The sequence below is a fragment of the Toxotes jaculatrix genome, chromosome 16, assembly GCF_017976425.1.
Source record: "Toxotes jaculatrix isolate fToxJac2 chromosome 16, fToxJac2.pri, whole genome shotgun sequence".
In the NCBI taxonomy this organism is placed as follows: Eukaryota; Metazoa; Chordata; class Actinopteri; family Toxotidae; genus Toxotes; species Toxotes jaculatrix.
The window spans coordinates 24595786-24619601 of NC_054409.1; the positions used below are offsets into that span (position 1 = coordinate 24595786).

At 47.7% G+C, this 23816-nt stretch overlaps 1 protein-coding gene across 2 annotated transcripts; it reads right to left on the bottom strand.

Annotated features, from left to right (window-relative positions):
- Positions 1–17944, bottom strand: xrcc4 (X-ray repair complementing defective repair in Chinese hamster cells 4). 2 transcript variants are annotated; one of them, XM_041058179.1, is made up of 8 exons: positions 17861–17944; positions 15246–15389; positions 13877–14067; positions 10811–10977; positions 9692–9823; positions 9250–9404; positions 6624–6765; positions 1–508 (listed from the first exon to the last, which is right to left on the bottom strand). In XM_041058179.1, the coding sequence occupies exons 2-8, from the start codon at positions 15385–15387 to the stop codon at positions 406–408; spliced, it is 1032 nt and encodes a 343-aa protein (XP_040914113.1). In that variant the 5' UTR covers positions 15388–15389; positions 17861–17944; the 3' UTR covers positions 1–405. The 2 variants fall into 2 exon arrangements, with proteins under 2 accessions (XP_040914113.1, XP_040914114.1); XM_041058180.1 differs by having other exon boundaries at positions 17893–17931.
- Between the last annotated feature and the right edge of the window lie 5872 nt (positions 17945–23816).

Here is a 23816-nt window from a genome sequence, read left to right on the forward strand (position 1 = left end):
TATTTACATGGTTTATTGGTACAAATGTTAAAATGACAAATTTGTAAATATAAACTCACAATTAGCAGTTTATGAAGCACAGCAAAAAGCTGTGTACAAAATATTTTTATGATTCTGTAAAACTACCGTGTGCCTTCACAGTCACCAGGTCTCCACCCGCCTGAATCCACTGCTCTGCACGAGGACGTTCACTAAAACCACTGGTCTGTGGTCGGGTGTCCGCACACCTGACACGCTTCATGTCCACTTTTCCTTTAACTCGTCACCAGTCTCTTTGTTGCTTGCAGATACAGCTCCTGAAAAATCCCTGAGCCTTCATCCATCAATTCAGTATGAAAATATCAAACCTTTAACAACACACATCAGCGCTGAGTCATTCTCATCTGCACAGCGAGGCCTGCAGGCTCAGAAGTCCTCAAACAGGTCCTCAGCTGCTGAACACGCTGCCGCCGCGTCTGCAGGGCGCTGGGGGGGCTGCTGCTTACTGGATCCTGCAGGGGAGTCGCTCCTGTGCAACACACACACACACACACACACACACACACACACACACACACACACACACACACACACACACACACACACACACACACACACACACACAGTGATGAGGCTGGTTTACAGGAGAGTTTTCCTGTTGAGACAGGAAGTGTATCATGTGGCCCATAAGGAGCGAGAGTAGAAACACATGGGTGATTTTTATACCTGTGTGTGGATAGGTGTGTGTGTGTGTGTGTGTGTGTGTGTGTGTGTGTGTGATAGAGGCCCAGCAGCTCTCACACCTTTGTGTTACCACGTAGAGACCCGTGCTGTTCTCCACTCTCTGCCCTACAGAAACTTGTATATTCTGCCTTCACTTGAACGCAGCGTCGTGTGATGTTCAAGAGCAAGAGCAGAGAATTTCAGACAGAGGATGAAGGAAGGATGAAGGAAGGATCGAGGATGCAGAGTGGGCAGCAGAGAAAAGAGGGCAAGAGGGAATCAGGGCAGAGAAACTGAGAGGACAAACACTAATATAGTCCAACTGGTCACCAGTGCTTTATCCTCAGGGCGCCCAGTTTCCAGTTTTAAAGGAACAGTTAGACATTTTGGGAAATGTCTTTGATCTCGAAGAGTTACGTGTTCAGACTGACACCACTCTCATGTCTATACAGTAAATACAAAGCTAGCAGCTGGTTAGCTTAGCTTAACATCTACTATGATGAGATGTTTATAAATCAGCTTCCAGAGGAACACGCTCTACAGGTTCGTTCTGGTTCACGAACACAGCTTTGCTGATTTTCAGCTGTTGGTTCTGTTTGTTCACTCGCTCGGTTCTCAGAGCTTCGTGTTCGGTCTCAGCAGCCGCAGATGTTTTCAGACCTGCTGAGAGGAAACAGCAGACAGACTCAGTCAGAGCAGCTGCTGAACATGGTGCAGCATTTAGCAGCTAAAGAGCCTGATGTTTCCCTCAGGAGCTGGTGGAGACCAAAGACGGAGCTAAAAGAGAGGAAACACTGGACTGAGAGTCCTCAGGGGGACTCACACTACTTGTTTCCATTGCCTCAAAGCAGCCAAATAAATCTTAATGCAGGTTTGAGAATCAGTGGTCCTGAAAATGTTCATAGTAACGTACTACATGCTACAACACAGAACAGCAAAAACTATTTAGCATGAAAAGAAATTCTTTTTTTTCTTTTTGATCTGATATCTGTGGTGGATATGTCACAGGACTTTATGAATGTGGATGTGTGTTTTCAGTTTTTACAAAGTTTACAGTAGCTATGGGAAACACTCAGGACCGAGAGTTTCGGCTAAAGTCAGGGATAATAACCTGAAGCTAAGAGACAAAAGCGGAGATTCAGCTTAACAAAATAAAAGCTCTGCAGGGTGGTTCTCCTGCTGTAACCTTTCACCTTACTGCATGTGTGAATGACCAACCTGAATCCAAGGTGACACGAGGACCAACCACAAATCCACAGAAGCATCATGAGCTTTAAGTCACGAGTTTCTTTCTGAAAAGCTACAAGATGTTATGGGGTCAAACATGCACGAGGCTGATTCTGATTCTGAAACGAGAACACGGGAGGGCTAATTTTCTCCCTCCAGTTCCTGACTGCAACGATGATGACCTGAATGGGAACGAGAAGAAAAGACCGGTGTGAGAAAAGAGAGAAGAGAGGCCCCTGAGCTCGCTCAAATCATTACCAACTGTATGACAAACAGGACTGCGCTGCTGGAACCAGTTAACAGGAAACAAGAGGCATGTTCGCTGCAGAGAGGAGGCTGGACCACCGGAGACTTCCACACATGGCAGAGGGGGACGTGACGAGAGCGGTTTCGACCCTGAGAGGTGAGGCTAAGCTCGGGCACACGGGAGCCCCCCCCCCCCACAGAGCTGGCCTGGTGACATACCAGAGCTGCAACATGTAACCCAGTTAGCGGTTTATGATGCTAAACAGCAGAGGCTCAGTTTGGACTGAGCTGGGCAGAAGGGTTGGTTTCATATAACTGAAAACAATTAAACCTAAAGTTCCATCACTTAAAGGTTCAGTGCACAAAACCACACAACAACAAACGTGTTGTTAATTAACTCCACGGTTCGTCCATGGAGACGGCGCTGGCTTCAGCTGTTTGTACACACACTGCTGCTTCACCACAGTACGACCGAGTTCAGCAGGATCTGCAGACCTATAAGGACGTTACAGATTTCACCGCTCCGATGGATCATGTTAGAAAAAACCTCAGCTCATACAGCAAACTGTGCTGATTCCAGTATAAAGCTAAGTGCAAACACACAGTTAAAACTCGAGCAGTCTCATGTCTTGTAGTGATTATCTGTGATGGCTGGGAGCGATGTTTGATAGTTTACAGAACCAGTCCCTGTGAGAAGGAGAGAGAGGGTTTCACTGCACGTTTCCTCTCATTTCACACACACACACACACACATTCAGTACACACACACACACAGACACACATTCAGTACACACACACACACAGACACACATTCAGTACACACACACACACACACACAGACACACATTCAGTACACACACACACACAGACACACATTCAGTACACACACACACACACACACACACACATTCAGTACACACACACACACACACAGACACACATTCAGTACACACACACACACAGACACACATTCAGTACACACACACACACACACACACACACACACATTCAGTACACACACACACACACACACAGACACACATTCAGTACACACACACACACAAACACACATTCAGTACACACACACACACACACACACACACATTCAGTACACACACACACACACACAGACACACATTCAGTACACACACACACACAGACACACATTCAGTACACACACACAGACACACATTCAGTACACACACACACACAGACACACATTCAGTACACACACACTTAGATCTGAAGGACGTGTTAACAGGAACTACAGAGAGTCAAAGAGGAGAATCAGAGGATCAGAGACACCAGCTGTTTAACTGTAAACTCCTCTGATGGTGTGAGACCCAGAGGTTCACCAAGACGCTTCTTCTGTTCAATGAACAATTCAACATTTTGGGAAACACACTTTTTAGCTTCTTGTCAAAGAGTGAGATGAAAAGATGGACATCAGTATCATGTCTGTGTGAGTCTGAGTCAGGACATGGTTAGCTTAGCTTAGCATAGAGACAGGAAGCAGGGGGACTCTGTCCAAAGATCAGACATACACCTACCAACATCTCTAAAGCTACAAGAAGGTACCAGAGGCCTATGGACAGAAAACAACACCTCCCAAGATGCATTTCTGCAACCAAATTAAACTGAGGAACCTGAAAACACGACCTGCAGCTTAAAGTGATCCACGTTCAGATCTGGGACTGAGAACTACAGCAGTGAAACGTGTTCAAACAGCTCTGACTGCTTCAGCATAAACATCTGTGACTGTTGCATTATCCACCGACTGAAGAAACAGCTCCAGCACTAAACTCCCCCTAAAACCACAAGAACAACCCCCCTCCCAGCCGCTGCCCCCCCCGCCCCCCCCCAGCCGCTGCCCCCCCCCGCCCCCCCCAGCCGCTGCCCCCCCCGCCCCTCCCAGCCGCTGCCCCCCCCAGCCGCTGCCCCCCCCCCGCCCCCCCCCAGCCGCTGCCCCCCCCGCCCCCGTTAGGGCCCGTCTCTATGAGAAAATCCAGCTTCTCATCTCACTCATTTCACATTGAAATAAAAAATGTATTTCCCCAAATATTGAGCAATCCCTGTAATTACTCATCTCTGTCTGTTCATGTGCAGGATCTGTCACACTGCTTTCCTCCTCCTCCTCCTCCTCCTCCTCCTCCTCCTCCTCTCTACTGACGACCTACATGCAGAAAAACATGGAGGTAACAGATGAAGGTGAACGGGTGAATGAGTAGTGATGGAAACAATAGCTGGGTGTAGGACTGCCAACAGCTCTAACCCCCCACGTTAGCCACCTTGGACAAAGGCCTCTAGTTTGTGGCCACTGTTTGCCAGCTCAGAGGGGGGTGGGGGGTGGGGGGTGAGGGTGAGGGTGAGGGGGTGAGGGGGGGTGATCAAACATCCAACCACAGCTGCTTCTTGTTGTAGCAGTTCGAGTTGGTAATAAGCCGGTAATGGGCACCACGACCAACTACTGCCAGCAGCTGGGGATAGATGGCATCACTTACAGCCATCTGCCTGTGGCACAGTCGCTGGCTCTCACAGGAGCTTGGACGCAGTATATTCGCTCTCTGTTGGACGGCTCCAGAAACAACGTCAAATTGAGACATGTCTTTGGAATAATTTCTAAATGGCCGCATCCAAAAAGAAACTGGCGAACGGGAGACATGGGCACAAGAGCAGCAGTATTGTGAGGTTTTGGATGAGCGGCAGCTCAGAGCCGTGTGATGGTCTGACTCAGCGCAGATAAGGCAACTACAGACACAACAGAGGGGACAACTGAAGGCAGTTGTTCTGTGAGACCAGTGATTGACTCCGACCACCCTCAGAAACCCCCCGCTGCACTGACCCGTTTTCACCAGGATCCAAAAAATCAAAGGTGAAATGAAGAAAAAAACATTTTCTCACTCACTTCAGGTCACATGACGTGATGTTGGAATGACAAAATGAACAATTCGCAAACAGCCAGCCAGTAACAGTGACACACACACAACACACACACACACACACAGTGAGCTTCGTTTCACCCAGCAGTGTATGGTACAATCTGTGCCCTGAAGTTTCCTCCCTGCTGAGTCAGTTTTCATGATTCTGTGCACAGAAATCAGCAGGAGTCCGTCACCCGGCACAGAAATCCCTCCTCAGGATCCCAGCACCAAACCAAATCAGCAGACATGGACACAACAGATGAATGATGGTTCCACACACTCATCAGTGGAGCTGTGTGTTCACATAAAGTTTCTCCTGCAGCTGACCTGCCTGAAGCCACGGCAGCGAGTGTCTGAGTCCTCACAGAGATAAAACAGAGTCCGATAGGAAAGACGGAGCCCTGAAGCTGCTGAAGACCAGCAGCAGAAACCATAAACCTGCAGGACAACGCTGGTCTCTTAACACCAGTAAACTGTGAGAGCTGAATTCGATATTCCCTCTCACAGGAATGTTGTTAATGTGATTTCGCCCTAAAGGTGTTCAGCTGGGCTTCTTCTCTGGATGCAACAGAAGGGGACAGGAGCGGAAACCGCTGCTACAACAGCTCAGCAACCGGGACAAGGTCAAACCCCAGGACTTACTCACAGGAGTGAATGAATCTGTGCTAATGCTTCACTCCGACAGTAAATCCACAGCACTGTCCCAACACTGTGGGGACACAACAGACCAGCAGTCGTGTCCCCTGTGAAACACACACACACACACTCTCCACATTCCTTCACATAATTACGTCACTGATTGTGTTGTGGACAATCAGCGGTTAACGACCGACTGCTGCCACATGAAGGAGATCTGCCACTTCAGCCTTGTGTATACTTCACCTACAGCTCAACAGCAATTTGGGGGCAACCTCCATCCACGTGAACGTTCAGGTCCAAAGGTCAGAATCATAGAGAGCCGCTGCAGATTGGCTGTAATTACCCGACGTAAAGAAGATCCCTGACAGGGAACGTTTATGATGTTTGATTTTCCCATTCAGGGGGAGGGGGGCGAAGGGGGGAGGAGGAGAGGCAGAGGGGTTTGGGGGATGAAGGCAAAGGAAAGATGAGACAAAGAGGACCTGACGAAGAACACGAGTATAAACACAAAGCGGTTGCAGGTGGACGGGATTGTCTCTGCGTCCTCGGACTTTAGCTCTGCAGCAAATGAGGGAGGTGTTCTTCAACTTTCAACAATAAAGTGCATTTAAATAGATTGTGTGTGTGTGTGCTATTTTGGGCTGGAGGTGTCACACCCCGGCTACATCAACAAATTTAAGAATAACTGTACGAACAGTTTATGAGCTACAAGCCCATTAAACTGCTCCCGAACAGACGTTAGCAGACATCATAAAGCAGGAGGCTGATGGAGGTGGGACGACTTTTCACACACTGTCAAAACAAACTACAGCAACACAAACTCTCAGTGTCGGATGTAAGTGACATTACACGTGTTCTGGTTGTGATGCAGCGCTGACAGACTCGTACCTCTTTCTCTGTGAGGTCTGTGGGGCCGGTCTTTTCACCGTGGGGTCCGGGGCCCCGAGGTGACGGAAGCGCCGTTTGCGACAGGGGGCCACGTCTGTGATGTCCTTCAGGCTGTCGTCCAGCGGGCTCGGAGTGGATGAGCCTGAGGAGAGCATCAGTCAGTCAGGGTATATGTGAATTACACGGTTTCCTCACACCATAACATTTATCTCTGTCCGTCCCTGATGTTTGGACACAGATGGAAAAAAGACTTCAGTTAACGTAAAGTGAATTCTGATGGAGGAAGTTTAAGTCTTGTCTCATCCCCGGCCTTCAGCCCCAGTGTTGGTCCATGCTGGATTTATATATTCATACGTTCATGTTCCCCTCAGGATGAACTGTAATAACCTTTCTGATCCTGTGACTTGTCCTCTATTTCTATCATCAAGTCAGACTCTTCAGTCTGAGTGTCAGTGAAATGACTGGGTTGATTTTCTCAGAGTTTCCAGATCAGAAGCACAGAAAACGCTCTCGTGTTGAGCAGAGCTCCTTCCACCCATCATGGTTTCACTGCTCTTCAGGGAGAAAATCAGTGGAACGCTCCTTTAACGCTGGCACGTCTTAAATTCTGATTTCAAATGTTAAACAAAAAAACCTACGAACACACGATATCAACTTTCGTCTGTTAAACGCATGTTATCGAACTTTTTTTTCCCATCTACAGTTTGAGTTTGTCCTCAGCCGTCTGACTCTGCTTTCATCACCTCTCCTCTCTCCCTCCGTCCTTAAACGTGAGCAGACCAGGACGAGAGACGAGAGGACGGACCAGCAGAGGCAGATGTCTCTCCTGCAAATCAGCACGTTGCCGGCATCAAAGAGCAGAGCAACGCGGCGACTGGATCCAGCAGCAGGACGACGACGATGCTGGAAAATTACGGGTCTTTCTTTTCCTGCGTTAATTGCTGCTGATGTATTGTATCTGCTGTCCGTCAAACTCCGTGAGCCCACTGAACACAAAACAGCACACACCAGTAAAACCACAGCAAAGCAGACAGGTGTCGATGACTGAACACATCATACACACCGTTTATGTGTTTAAGGCCCTGAAGACCCTGAGTGACGTCGTCCTCTGAGGACACATTACTGAAAAGGTTTGATTGATTATTTTGTTTATTGTTGTTTATTATCAGTTTATGATGGAGGTCAGAGTCAGTGACAAACACAGGAATAAACACTCAGATCTGCTTTAGAAACCATCTTTGCATCGTCCTGTGTAAGAGCGAAACAGGGGGACGACTGTGTGTTAATGTTAAACTCCTTCACATCATGTATGTCTCACCCCAGACGCTGACCTCATGGAACAAGCTCGAGGCCAATTTAATATCAATGACAGCTTGTTCTGTTGTGTTGTGATCAAAACTTCACTAACACATTTCTCACCAGCAGCAGCCACATCCAAACTTACCGCACAAAACAAACACACTAAAACCACAAATTTACTCCTGCCCCCTCCCTCCCCTCCCCTCCCCTCTCCTCCCCTCCCCTCCGCTCTCCTCCCCTCCCTTCCCCTCCCTTCCCGTCCCCTCCCCTCTATCTGTTGGCAGTAGCTGGCGGCATGCAGCCACCTCAGTTATTGCCATAGCAACAGAAACAACACAGATCCTGTGAGCTTCTCCTCATCAGATGCAGGGGAAAGCCCAGGGAACGAGGAACGCCTAAAAAAAAAAAAAAACCCAACAAAACGTTGACGAATCAAACGAACCCGACCTGCCGACCAGTTGACCAGTTTCACATGTGTGAGAAAGTGGAAACATTCGGGGACGTAAACAGCTGAGAGCAGAGCAGCTCTCAGTTCCATGATACACATGATACACTTCATACATCCAACCTCCTGCTGATGACATGAATCATATCAGGCCATGTGGGGGCAGGAGTCTACAGGTCGATGAGGTGTAACGTCAGCGTTGGAGCTGCTTGTGTTTAAAGGTGTTCTGGGATGTCGGCTCACAGCCCCGTACTCTGCATTACATAACTCCTCGGTGACGTCGTGCTTAGTTTCTGGGCACGAAAGAAACACAGCGATGGTGCAAACACACACACTCAGCTCCCATGACAACATCTCCCAAAAATATCCCACTCACATTCTACAGAAGGTGAAATGACTGAACACCAGGCACATGTCACCTTTTCTGACAACTTCACAGAACCAAGTTTTAGGTGTTTGAGGAAAGTCATGTTACGTTACTGCTCCACTCTGAGCTCTCACGCCCCGATCCGTGACGTGTCCGTGACGTCCCAGCAGGCGTTTCCCATCAGAACACCTGCAGCCACAGCTTTCACGTCATTTACACAAACATATAAACACTGTTCAGCTCACACGAGGTTTTCGAGGTTGAATTCGTGCCCGTTCACAGAAACTCTGACCCGTCAGATCACAGACAGACAGACAGCTGGTCTCACCTGACAGATCAAATCCTCAAACCTCACATCACCACAACAACCACTCAGGCACATTTGGCCTGATTCTAAAAGCAGTCAGGGGCGACCGATCGGTCTGAGCCCGTACAGTTGTGGGTCCAGCTCCACGGAGCTCAGCCATTCTGCTTTAGCTGCTGTGAAAAAGGCATTTGTGTTGCTTGGGTCTTACCCCGGGACTGTAAGGTGGAGGCCGGAGTCGACTGTACTCCCTCTGGCTCCTCGTCAGTGCTCCCTCCATATTCATCCTCCTCAGCCGCCTCCTCCTCCTGATCTGCTGTTTGGTTTGATTTGACTGATTCTTTATTCTTCTGTCCCTCAGAACTCCTGCAACAGAGACCAGAGACTGTACACGATTCATTCTGCTCGACAATATGAAACACAACAGTACGAAACATACGTGTGCTCACTGCTGAAAACCTGCGGCTGGAGAGTTTGAAATAGCTTCGGTGTCTTAACATGTCGACTTTAGCTTGTGAGACGTTGTATGAAAGTTACAGATGGAACTGAGGAACGTAGGGAGCTGAAGTGTTGGTTAAAGCACTGAAAAGAGCGGAGGTGTCAGCTGGCGTGTGAGAGGTGAAAGCAGCGGACACGTCAGAGCAGTGCCGTACCTGGCGTCCTGCAGGTGTGTGACCGTCTCCTGCAGACTGCGGATCTTGGCTTTCTTCTCATTCAGGACAAGGACAAAGCGAGAGTAGAGCTCTGTCTCCAGGGCCTCTTTACCCGCAGCATATCGCTTCAGTCTAAAACAAACACACACACACACACTGAAGTCCCACTGTCTTCATTTCTTTCTAGTTTTTATCCATAAGGCTCTGATGAGACACACATATGTAGACACACATATTTCCCTCTAGCAACATAACACCAGCACAGCCGATCAGTGATGGATGGAGGAGTCGAGGGGCTGATTACAAAGCTATGAATCACACGAGGTGAACGGCCCTGAACACACACACACACACACACAGACACACACACACACACACCGTCCCTCTGCCATGGACATTAATCCACACTGAAACACATAATGAGCTGAGGTGGACTCACAGGGGCCCCGCCGACGTTGCCGGGTGTGATGAACTCGCATTAACACGGCTGTGACACGGGCTCATAGCTCAAAGTGACGTATGGTTGCAGGCGGGCGGAGCCTCCCCCACACAGTGTTACAGGAGTTGGGTAATAACTCATAAGAAGCCCTGTGATGGATTTTGGGGGAACTCAGACTTTTAAACTTTGTGCGTTGCAGCGTGCTGTGAAGGATCCACACACAGGTCTTCATGTAAAGTTCACTGACTTCACATGATCTGGGCCACGAATCAAACCGTGTGCAGTTCTGAAGGTCTACACAACTTATTCCATGATCATCAGGCAAAGTTTGTGTTCATTCCTGTTCAGACAACATCGAACAATGATGCGTGTGCGATATTTACTTCTGAAATGTCGAAGAGTAAAAGTATAAACTGGCCTGAAGTGGTAAAACGTGGTTAGATTCCATTTCTGGATTTACAACGTTAAACAAAAAAGAAAAAGTTGGGTCTGAAGTGGTTATTTGAAGAGAAACACCAGCTGTAAACCATCGTTCAGTGTCATCAATATGTTTTAAATAATACAGGATTGGTCAAATTTCCCAGATGTTCCTCCAACTCTCCCAGAATTCCCAGGCTTTTGGTTTTCGTTTTGGTTGCGAGCGGTGGGAACACTGGTTACTGTGTGTTCTGTGTGTTTACTCTGCAGTGATGCGTTGCTGTTCTTGTCTCAGTCTCTGGTTCTCCTCCTCCAGGTTCTGGTTCTGGTGCTCCAGCGTGTTTCCCCTCTGCAGACTGTGAATCAGTAACTCCCTCACTGCCTCCGCCGGCTCGGAGACGGCCTTCAGCGAAACAGAACCCAGCCTGAACTGGAAAAGAGAAACGGAGAGAAAGAGAAATCAGAAGCATCAGAGGCTACCAGCTGTCAGCAGAGTCACTACATGTCGTTTACATGACGCACAACATTTTATTTTCAGTGTTTAACCACAGACTTTCACCTCACATCTGTGTGTGAACAGACAGAGGAGAGTCAGAGTTCAAGGACACAGCGCACACCACAAACACACACTGATGGACTCTGTCTCTCCTGTTCCCAGATAAAGTGAATGAAGGAATCTCGGTCCCTCTGCAGGACAAAGGTCTTGAGGAAGTGAGGAAGTGCCGAGTCAGGCGATAATTCTCTGTGATTCATCCCCACCAGCTGAATCACACAGTCATTTGATCTGTTGCTACTGTGAAAACATTGATTAGCTCCGTTTTAAAGAACACGCAGCTTTAGTTGGGACCGCTGTCCCCTGGGAGACAAAGTCTTCCCTCAAACATGTTCACACGCAGACAGGAGGCCGGACAGTGATGGCCGCCACTGACCTCTGACCATCAGCTCCCTAAACATCTGACCTTTACAGGCAGAGGCACAGCTGTGAGTCTGCAGGTGTGTGCGTCTGTCCACGAGACTGTCCTTTCTCACATTGGACATTTCTCTCTGTAAACTGTCTCTAACTATTAAACAGTCTCATTTCTGTTTAGGTCATTGACTGAGACGTGTGTGCTGTGTACATTATAATGTGACGCGACTGTTTACGTCTCTCACCACCGTCTCTTTCCTCTTTGTCCCGCTCAGTGTCCCCTCGTCCTCCCACCCTCTGTGTTTCCCTGTCAGATCAGGTTATTTACAAGTGTCTAATATTTGCCAGCTATTACTTCACCACCTCTTAGAAATGTTAAATAAATAACCTCGGTCCACACAGCCAGCTGAAAAACCGCTCCAAGTGGAAACAGCTCTTCTGGTAAACACTTCCAGTTGTCGCCTCGGCGTACACGCTCGGTCAGCGTTCAGCTTTTCACCCTAACAGCTTCACCTGAGGTAAGAGCTTGAGCTGTCACCTGACGGCTCTCATGAGGGGTCTGAGCTGTAAAGGCTCTGGTGGGAGCTTGGTGCTGTTTACTGGTCTGAGACTCCAGCGTGTTGGCTGAGACACTGTTGATGTGGGCAAAGGTTTCTCATGTTGTCATAGAGACGCTACTGTTTCAAAAGCTGTTTCTGACTCACTGATTCACACTAATGAAGTGCTTTAATTCAGGGAGAAACCTCTGAGCACAACTCCACCTACTCCACATTAACTGCAGTTCATACAGAGTCGTTAATGCACCTGCGGTGCAGCGACTCTGAACTCGGGCCCCTGAGAGTCTGAACTTGTCAAGTTGAACTCAGGAGTCCAGACTTGAGAGAAGAGGAGGACGTGGTACGCTGGTGTCACATCAGCAGCTCAGCTGGACCCAGGTGATCACACCGGGGTCACACAGCTCCACACACACACTCCAGGTAATGTGAATGAATAATAATGTTTGTTTTCCATTTACACACACACACACACACACACACACACACACACACACACACACACACACACACACACACACACACACACACACACACTGAAGGCGCTGGCCTGCCCATCAGCAGCCCCTTCAGGTTCACTGTCTCCGGACGCTGTGACGTGAGGATCCAGGGATCGAACCACCAACCCTGTGATTAGTGGACGACCTGCTCTTCTGACCACAGAGGGAACCTACAACGTTCACACAGAACCACACATACACATTATTCTACTGACCCTGGTCCAGGGACAAGAGACGGGACTCCGCTGAGACACAAAGAGGACAGTAAGACTGGGAAAGAAAGGAGGGAGAGAGGACGGGAGGACGAGAGTGGTTATACTGTAGCTTCTGTTATTTTTTCATCATTCTGAGTTTTCATTTCCTGAAAATGAGAGTGGAGTTTTGTTTTGATTCAGCGATTTCGTTTTCTTCACAGTTTCCTATGAATGTGTGTCGAGCAGTCAAGCAACACTTCACCTTGACAACAGCTGACAACCAAGCAACAGCAACAAGAACTGCCTCCACACATCCTGTGCTCATCAGCAGCTCGATGGCTCCGTCTTCATCTTGTTCATCACAACACAAACGCAGAGTAGCTGGAACACACTCGCCATCTGATTCTGATTTCACGACACGGCGCTGGATCAGTGGTGGGAAAAAGCCTGAGCCGTTACATCTGTTAAAGTCAGAGGATCCAACGGTTCAAAACAACACTGGTACCAAATGTCTCAGTCATCACAGAGACACATGTCTCACACATTACACAGACCACAGACACACATATGCCTGGTATGCTAACCACCTCAGGTAACACCTGTACCTGTGTGTGAGTCTCCTGTGGTGATTTGCAGCGTTGGACAGGAGCAGCGATTAGAGGGGAGCGAGCAGGCATTAGACCGAGGCCTCTCATTATGACTCATAACTTTATGACGGATGAATGGCTGTTTTTTTTTTATGTTGAGAAACTCTGTGATGACACATCAGCACACACTTCTGTAAACTGACTGTTTCTAACTCACGTTTTCAAACAGAAGCATCAATTCATTTCCCTTTTTCCTGCAACAGACGCACTCAGATTTCCACTCTGTCATAATCACCATGGCAACAAAGCTTCTGTGTCCACATCATGAGTGCGTGTGTCCACACCACTGACTCCTGGACAGGGATTACTCAGGACATTACCAAACACCGACAGGTTGTTCGACTCAGTCCATGTTGTCACACAACAAACTCACAGCAGAACAGATCGTAGACGTGCACTGAGCTCAGAAACCGAGATTCACACTCAGACGCGTGGAAGCTGGAATTCAAATAAACAAATGTCTCACACACGTCCAGCAGTTATCTGTGTGTCCCACTGTGTCAGACGTGTGTTTGTGTGACACTCACTGAGATGTCCTTCTGCACCTTCTCATACGCCAGTGTCACCGTGGAGCTGTGGTTTGGTGGAGATGGTGTCAGGGTGAAGCTGTAGGTGACGGAGCCGTCTGTTCCTGTCAGCGCCCGCTGCAGGTCCTGGATGTACCTCTCCCTCTGCATCTCCAGCTCCTCCGCCTCCTCACACACCGCGGCCTCGCTCACTGCGGGAAGATCACAGAGACGTGTCGGAAAACACGACCGGGGCGACGGCGAACCGTCCCGCTGAGCGCTGCGAGCGCTGCGGCAGCAAGTGGAGGCAGAAAATAGCATTTACTGTAAATAACAATAAAACCAAAACTACCAAACCACGGCCACGCCCGAACCTGTGAAGCTGAAATTTCTGAATGAAAGTTTGAGCCAAAGAGCCGTGCTGTTTAAAGTAATATGAACAACAGGTAAAAAAAAGCAGCATAAACAACATATGAAAATAATTACTGTACTGAGATTACATGGAACATTAATGTAATGATGTCATGCATGCGAAGCATCCAGGTGTGTGAACTGTACACGCCCTGTGGTAGAGAGTAGCTGTGCAGGAAGGTCCCATTTCAGAAAACACCAGTTAACTGGTCCAAACTGGAGACTGGTTTTAATGTTTGGCTGATCGATCGATCGACTTTAACTGTGATCCTGGTTCTAAAAACATCACCTGGTCAAACCAGTGTGTCACAGGCCTGACGGCGGAGGCAGTGCCTTCACTGAGGCCGTACACATCACTGTGTTTGTGTGACCAGGTTCCACCTGTATCCAGCTCTGTTGTTCAGAGTAAGGCTGGTGGAACTAAGCTGCACTGTGAGCGAGGGGCAGAGTCTGGAACAGTTATTTATTCAGTTGGAATATGAAGATATATCAGTTTTAGTGCATTATCTCTGCATTTATACATGAAGAATCTGAATCCACTCCTTTTGTGATGCTGCTCTCTGTATGTTAAATGTTCGACGTGCTGCTGCTCCCTTCACGACGGTGACAGTGAAGTCATTTTCTTTACCTCCGCCCTCTGTCAGGTATATTCTCAGATCTCATCCCGATAAAACCTTTGACATGATGTTTGCAGCTCGAACACGTGGCTGAAAAAACCTGCCGGACCGAAGCTTCCAGCACCTTGTGGAGAATTCAGGCTGTGGTAGGTGATAAATCTACCGCTGAGCGTAACTGTCCGAGCAGCTGAAAAGGTCAACGACGTTACTCTCTAAACTGAGCGCAGGTGAAGTGAGAAAGGTGTGTGTGTGTGGTCAAACAGGTGAGAGTGTCCAAGCGTCAGGTGAGCATAAAGCTGTCAGGCCAGACATGTAAAATGTGAGACGACGAGTTGTGAGGTCAGGCTGGGTGAAGTTTTTACCTTCTCCTCTCCACGCATCCTGTCCATCAGTCAGCAGCAACTGGAAGCCTGAGCCTAAGCCCCGCCCCCTCCAATCCACCCGCAGGAAGTAGGCGGAGTCAGGCTGACAGGAGATGTGGATTTCACGCACTGACGTGTGCATCGCTGCAGACGAAACACACAGATACACAGAAAGTTAGAGGTTCTCCACCTTATTATTTCTCATTATGAATCACATCACCTGCACTGAACCTGGACACATCCTCACTTTACTGTGTAAATACATTTATTCATCACTGAATTTTGTACATTTTCTCCAAAGTTAAGTCTGAACCTGCAGATTTTCTGTCCGAGTCCTTCTGAACCTGTTTGTACTGAACGTGTTGCTTCAGATTTAACTCAGAACAGTGAAATGCTAAAGAAACAGGCTGTTCAGAAGCTTGTGATTGGTGGTGTAAGCTGACCGTCCTGATTGGTGGAGGTGTGTCAGACCTGTCATAACCCCCACAGCTGTTCCATCATTTTCCTGGCATCTGTCGCAGCTGTTCACGTGCCAGCCGCCACTTTACCTGCCCTCAGCGTGGCCTCAACCATCCAGCAAAACAACTGACCCTCCCGACTGTGGCTCTGCTTTTACAACAATCACTGTGACAAGCTGTCAGTTTATCTGTGCAGCAGCATTTGCGTTTGGGGGGGGGGGGGGGGGGGGGGGTTATTGTGTTATAGAGAGAATAGAAGACATATGGAAGGTTCGCAGGTAAAATGGATCTGTAAAACATCAGAGACCCCATAAGGCTCGGCCACGAGAAATCCAAAACCCTCCACAAGAGAAAACACACAGGGCCTGAGTGTCGTTAGCTGCTTCAGAGCTGCTAACAGGGACGGTACATGGTGAAGCCCCAAGTTATTAAACTCACAACTTCAAAACAGATCAGGAACTAATTCATATGAATTATTCGGGACATAAATCCACGCGTCAGGTGCGACTCTCACTCCTGCCAAAACAAGTTTGTTTTTGTTTTTAAATTGAATTTACTTTATATTCATTTATTATTGAATGATAATGTTTTTGTTTTATGACAGCTGCCACCTGATTAACCTGATGGATGGAAAGTTTATTAAATGAACCTGGGAACCATCACACGCTGCCTTCAAACACAGAAAACACATCATTCGTTCCCTGTTCACTTCACTGAACTATGCACAGACCTCATGCTCACATGAGGGTTATGTAATTGTTAAACATCGGTTTTCCTTTGTGCCATTTGGTCGTGTAATGACCAAACTGAGCAGGACTGTTGTAAATGATTAGTCCAGCTTCATGCAACCATGTTATCACAGCTCTGTAAGCACTGTAATGCACTAATACACAACCTCTCATTAGGTGTAAGTACAGGCTGAAGCAGAGAAACTCACACCTCAGTTAGCTGGATACTAATGACCGACCACAGCAGCATGCTAACGCAGCCGGACACGTTCCTGCAGAGCACGGCAGCAGCTTCATCTTTAACAACATCCTTTTCACACCTGCTTCACAGCTAAACACATGCACAGAGGAACGACTCATCTGAAATAAAAAAATGGAAAACGTTGTTTCTTGTATTTAAAGTCACTCTGTCTCTGTCCCTGCATCTCAGACAGGGACGGATAGCAGCTACAGCTGAGGACACTGAGATGACGTCTCTAGGGGCCACTGGGGGGTGGCAGTGTTGGTCTATTGCCCTCTCTGTCTGGACTGAAATATCTACAACAGCTACTGGATGGAAGCCATGAAATGTGGAAGCAGAAAATGTGCTTAGCTTCATTCCACCACTGCTGCAGATTAATCGATAATAAAAATACTTATGAGCTGCAGCCGTAAATAAAAGAGAGAAAAGGAGCAGCTGCAACCAGAGAACGTTGGACACTGTGCTGGCGAAGGACTGTCAGAGCGAGGGACTGTCCGTCCACAAACACATTAACAGACTGATTGTTTCAGATTTGAAAATGTGAACCAGCTTTGTGGAGATTTGGACCCATGATCTCAGTTTTCCAGAATCTCCTGCTGATCATGGAAAGTGTATTTAGCTGAATCCAGTCCCTCATCAGTCTCCAGATGTTTGATGGGGGTCGGTGGGACTTACACTGCAGGGGAAATATCCCTCCTGATAACACACACGCAGGGTGAAGCCTGGTGTTTGCTAACCCACGGTGAACTTAGATTTAAGTTGTATCTTCCAGATACCTTCCCTCATGTTTCACCTCGTGTTCGCAGGAGGAGCTGAGCCACTGGGGCGTAACCTCAGGGACTAACAGACTTTATGCTGAGCTGCTGCTGCACAGCTCTGAATGGACTGTGAACCCGGTCACAGGACGTGCTGATACACACCGATAATATGTGAGCCGGTGTCCACATGTCCACAGAGGACTCAGCTCTTTGTCCTCTTAAATATTCATTTCATAAATATTCGGATGTTTTTTCATGTCCCGTGATCCAGCGCTTCGGTTTAAAACCTGTGATTACAGCCACACACCTGTTACCTGAGCCGCTGGACAGTTTAAAGCCCCCCCTCGGTCCCTGTCCAGGTCCCGGTCCCTGTCCCTGTCCCCGCTCACAGACTGAAGCTACAACGCGTTAGAAAAAGGCTCCATCTTACCCGCAGCTCCTCCGCGCCCGGGAAAACCTCACCTGCGCCTGTTTTGTTTTCGGAGACTCACAGCTGCGCCGGGAACCGTTTCGCTTACGTCATCAGCAAGCGACGCGGCTGAACAGCTGATCGCAGCGGCCGTGGGCGCTGACGCAATAAAAGGGCCAGGACCATCGATTTCGATATATTTTATAGGCGGAATTCAGCCGATGTTCTGTGAACGATTCAGAATTAGTTCAATTTCTCACCAAACACAGAACATGACACAGTTCAGATCATCAGGCCTTTGAAATTGTCTCTGTCAACACACAGGAGAAAGTTGTGTACGTGTTCAGAGCTTCTGATGAGAGAAGGAAAGTTAAAGCACAGTAATCAGCACAGTCTGTTTCTCTGCGTCTGTTTGAGTTTCCCTGCGTGCCACATGTCGTTAAGAGGGAAATGAAGGGATTAGTGAAAGAGCATGATTCTGCAAACAGACACGATTTCCAAGAATAATTGCCCCAAGAGGCTGCTCGGGCATTTAAGTACTTTCTGTTAAGGAAACACACACACACGGGCCCGCATCAGCTGATTTTCTACAGGGGGTTACAACATGTGTGCGTGTGCGTGTGTGTGTGCATGATTAGAGCTCACAGAGTAACCTGTGCTGCTCTCCCAGGTGGCCTCTCAGTGTATGATCACATGTCTCAGACTGTGTCCCACGTAGACATCTGAGCCCCGAACACACACAGCCTCAGTGGGGGCCCTTCAGCTTTTTAATATGTCCATTGTCACACCTGTAAAAACAACTGAATCAACACATAAGCACATGTATCTGTGGAGGTTATTATGGTATGTATCTGCTGCACAGTGCTCGTGTCTCCAGGACAGAAACAAAAACATCAGGAAGCCTTCCATGGTCTGACCTGCGTCCTCTGATCCCTCCTGCTCTCTCAGCCTCAGTCTGATGAGACTCCAGCCCTGAAGAGGTGGAGACTGCTGCAGTGACTGGTGTCTTCCAGCACCAGCTCAAAAAATAAAAAGACTAAGTAATAAACTTGCGCTTTCTTTTTGTGTTTGCTCATGTTTTCTTTGACCCCAACACTAATTCTTTCCTGTTTATCTATTTTATTTCTCATCAAGTAGCTTTTAATACCACAGGATGTCCATCAGAGACTGTGGGGAGTGTTCTCAGGAAGAAAACTAAACCATCTGTGATGGAAGGAGCAACACAACCTTAATAATCTACTGTTTTATAATTTAAAAAAAATGTCTTAAGTTAATTAATGCATTAACTGCAAGGTCAGAAATACAGAAATATGCACAGTTATTACAGACGGAGACGAAGGAAGATGCTGTTCATTTGCATTGTGGGAAGTGTAGGATCCACTAACTGGCCCCTGATGGCTGGATTTCGGTTTTTAAATCGGTCTCTTGTGAAACCCAGAACTTCACGGAGGTAAAATACTAAATCACTGCTGTGTGTGTGTGACATGTGGAAATAAGCAACTGTTCGATGACACATTTGCCATAATAACATTACAGGGTGATAATGTGTCAGTGGCATGTTTACAGCTTGTTGCTCTTCTCACTGTATCAGTGACGTTCGACTGATTTTTAAACATGTTCATTCTGTCAAAGCAGAACTGAAGTGTCTGAGTTTCATTAGAGACACAGACAGTTTTGGACACGGCCTCCTCCATCCTGCCCACAGGCCTTCATAACGCAGCCTCTATCAGTTAACCTGAGTAAACACATCTGGGCTTGTTTTTACTGTTATTACTGTCCAACATATTCACCACTGCAGCTGTTTGAGATGAGATGTAGGGTCTTTTAATTTGCCTCCACATATAAATGAAATTAAGTGTTTCTGTAAAACACTGACTGAAATAAACTGGATTTGTGGTCAAACATGCTCAGGCAACTTTTATTCCTCGAAATGTTCTTTATATTGGCTGAGTGAAGCTGGTTTTCTCAAGATCCAACATGTTTCTCCTTTACAGTGTGTGTGGTTTCCTCTTGCAGAGCAATAACCAGTGACAACTGATGCCTGAACAATATCACAGGCCTCGTATGTTCCTTTGTCTCTGACCAGCTCCACAGCAGCTGCTGTTCACAGGGTTGGTTGAACCTGACAGACCCCCCCCCCCCCCCCCCCCCCCCAGGTTCTGGGTCATTTATTTAGATTGGCACTTAAAGGATGTGACTGTGGTCTCTGCGGTGTGGTGGGTGTCGATGAGAACAGGCAGAGACGACTGGATCTGAAGAGTTAAGAACGGCATTTGGAAGGTGGTCAGGACTCTACCTCTGAGGACGACGTCAGTGCCCAAACTTTCGCAAATGTTTTGCCTAATCTGGTCCCTGAAAAAAGCACAGTTTGGGCAGCTGGAACACCACATGTTAACCACATCACCCAGGTTGGAGTTGCAACATGAGCAAGATTTAGTGGATAACAGACCCAATCCAACCCAACTACTTTGTTCCAATACAGACTATTAAAAATTTTAAAGTGCATTCATTTCCATCCAGCTTCTCTCACTGGGTGAAGAATCTGCTCAGCCAAAACCTCCCACTCCCCATCACTGCATGAGACAGTCAGGTACCTTTCCAGTGCCGCTTTAAGGCTCCACTGTGTTTACCAGTAAGGTAACATCGAGCTGTGATCTGAGGTGAAATCACTGTGAGAGTATCTGATAGTTTAGGGGCAGGTTATCTAAACCAATCTTTTACCTGAAATCCAGGTAAAAGTATTTTTCAGGATCACTGGCTGTTCCATAAATGCTGAGTGTTCTCAAATGATTAATTCCAAATAGAAAATAGAGGAATGGTTTAACTGTTGTATTCTTTCCTTTTTCCTTTTCGTCTTTTTCCCTCTGCTTTATGGACTTGTCCTTTATTTTTTGTGAAACAGACATTAAGCTTCTCCATAGCCCTGCGTGATGAGAAAAGATTGACTGGACCCACCCAGAGCCTTACGAACCTGCTGGGACCCATCAGATAAACAGACTCATGTGGCTCCTGACATCACCTGAGGGCCCGAGCGTCCAGCACGGTCTTGTTAGCTCTAACAGACAGATCCACACAGGGGCCTTCGCTTTCTCATCTCTCCTCCGTCATTAACCGTAACTCTTCACTTTCATCTCTCCCTCCTCTGTGCTACGCAGGGATCCTTCCTTCCGCCCGTCTTTAGCATCGCCTGCACCTAATAGCCGCGAGCAGACACATGTGCATGAATACATGAGTAAAGCTCTGTAGGCTGGATCCTGCAGTAATCACTTCCAGCTCAGTCTTCAGGTAACAAGCATTTCCTGGTCGTTGTGTCTGCCTGAGGACAACTCCTGACCAACTTACTGTAGCTGTCCTCGGTCTCTCACAGGATCAGCCTGGTCTTTGTCACACTGTCATCCTGTTCAGATATGGAATGGAGGAGGAGACCTGATAGCTTTGAATCTCTGCGATTGTTTTGAGTCTCTCTGCAGTTTTCTTGATTCTTTTCGTGTTGGTCCTGAGTCTCTCTGGGGCCCCTGAGCCCATGACCCCCCACTCAGAGACCCAGCCCTGCTTTCAGTGAACAGAAACAAACGAGGTTTCCATTACAGTGCCATGCAGTAGGTTTAGTTGGGGGCGTTGAGGTCAACGCAATTAACCTGTGAAGTTGCTGTGAAGTTTTGCTACATTAGCAAAAAAGCAGAGAACTCCCTCCTAGTTGTTGCTGTCTCTCGTCCCTCTCCTCTGACCATCAGCCTGTCTCTCACCGGGGGGGTGGGGGGGGGTGGCAGATAAAACACAGTCTATAAATGTAGGCAGTGGAGTTCATTAGGGCTGGCCTAGTTTTGGAGGCAGGGGCACTGAAGAGGGGCAGAGGAGCCTGATTTGGGGTCTTCAGGGGTCTCGGAACATGGTGGGGATTATGGATATTTACTGTTAAAGGGACCTTGATGAGCAGAAACTCTAGCAGCAGCTGTGCACTTAGCACGGGGCGAGTGTGCATCCAGGCCAGCTAAAGCAACAACAGCATTAAGTCCTTCTGTGGAGACGCTTCCTGTGTCTGTTTGGCCAGAAAATTAAAGGCAGAATGATTTTTTTTCCAACTGTAGACTGAGTCATAAATTGAGAGATGAGCTTTTATTGTGAAGGATAAACCACTGGGAATTAGCTTTGATTCAGTTTGTTCTCAGGTGTTTGTTGCTAAATGATCTCCCTACCTGTCCAGTTTTCATACGGGCACAGTTGTCGAGATGTTTCAGCCTGGACTGAAGTGGACTGGCTGTATCCGTGCACCCACGCTGCCTGCAAGACCGCAAAGGTCTTTAAAGACTGTTTTTCATCGTAGTCGTTGTCCTGAGAGAAACGAACAGTATGAAGGTGACAGATGATCAGATGCATCGCCTCTGAAGATGAATGGATGAACAGTGAAAGCTCAGAGGAGGAGAACAGGATGAAGGGTGGATGTTGGGTAATCCAGTGACAGAAGAACAATAGTTGGAGGAACGACCCCTCTCAGCTTCTCTTAAATTGGAACCAGGAGACATCAGTGAATGAGCCCTCTGTGCTTTTGTTATGAGGCGCACACACACACACACACACACACACACACACACACACCCCTCCTGTGGATGAAACGTTTGGCTGAATTGTGTAATCAGCCTGAATGAGCTGTGAGCTGGCAGCGTGCAGCAGCTCTCTGGCTGCAGTTTCACTCCGCCTCCATGAGAACGCATCAGGCTCTGAGGAAACCAGGCACTGGGGGGGTCCTCTGAGGGTAACCTCCAGGAGGTGGTCCCCTCCCTCCCCCACTATTATTTACTTTATACTTCACTTTTACCCAGCCGGGGAGTCTTCTGAGAAAAACCAACTCTCCTCCATGTGAGCCCCTGGTGAACAGGACAAGAACAAACGAGTGAAACAGCATCGTTAACTAATGCACACGCTATAGCATTTCCTCTGTGAGTACTTTCATTGATTAGCAGCATACTGTGTTTCATCTAGCGCCACCATGAGGTCAACATTTGTTTTTTTGAGCGAGATGTATCAACAACTATTTGGTGGGTGTGGTTCAGACGTTCATGTTCCCTGCAGGATGCATCGTAACGTTAGCTCTGTGACTGCAGGAGAAAGGAGAATCCACCGAATGGGGCCTGATTCACGTTCCAGGTCGGATCAGCTCCAGCAGTGTCAGTATTTTCTCATGCACCAAGGTACGAGTGCATGTCTGCCATGGTCTCACTGCTCAGTTTTTCAAAGAACTGAGGATTTCCCAGAAACCTTTTGCATCATCAGTGATGTAAGACCTTGTTTCATGCTCTCCAGGGGCGCCTGCGCGCACACACACACACACACACACACACACACACACACACACACACACACACACACACACACACTGATCTCTGCTCTGTGTCCTGGAAAACAAAAAACTTTATCTTCATTAAAAAAAATCTGGAGCGAGCGGCTGAAGGAGATCCAGCGTCTGGCCTGTTTGTCTGCAGTTTACAAGGCTTCCTCTGAGAGTCTGTGTGTGTCACTGCCGCCCACTGTTCAGCCGCTGACGCATTATATGTGTGAGGGTCACGGTGTTGACAACCTCATTGATCACTCACACAAGGCTCTGTCCTCTCTGCTCTGCTGTGAAAACTATAGAGACACAACCATGTTATCATGCATGAGAGGGAAATGTATGATGAAACATGCATTAAAGATGTTCCTGCTGTGATGGAAACTTTGCCTGTTTGGGGAACATGTGCAGAGAAATGAGACAGAAATGATGGATGAAAAGTTTGAACTAAGTTAAGTCAACATGCAACAGTGAACCATTTCCTACTGATTTCATGTATTTAATGTATTTGTTCAGTGAAGCGACTCACATTCACACAGCAGGAGGGAAACGAGCTTTCACTTCATCTTCTGGAAGTTCAGTTAAAACTTTCTGAGTTTCACTGAAAACTTGATCCACGTCAGAGCGAAACATTTCAGTGACACGAACCAG

What these genes read in the sequence shown, in the direction of transcription:
- xrcc4 (XM_041058179.1), bottom strand. Translation starts at nt 15,387, where the DNA reads ATGCACACGTCAGTGCGTGAAATCCACATCTCCTGTCAGCCTGACTCC. An exon ending in GGATGCGTGGAGAGGAGAAG is followed by an intron (nt 14,068 to 15,245) that starts GTAAAAACTTCA and finishes ATCTTCCCGCAG; the next exon opens with TGAGCGAGGCCGCGGTGTGT. An exon ending in CTCCACCTTACAGTCCCGGG is followed by an intron (nt 6,766 to 9,249) that starts GTAAGACCCAAG and finishes TGCTCTCCTCAG; the next exon opens with GCTCATCCACTCCGAGCCCG.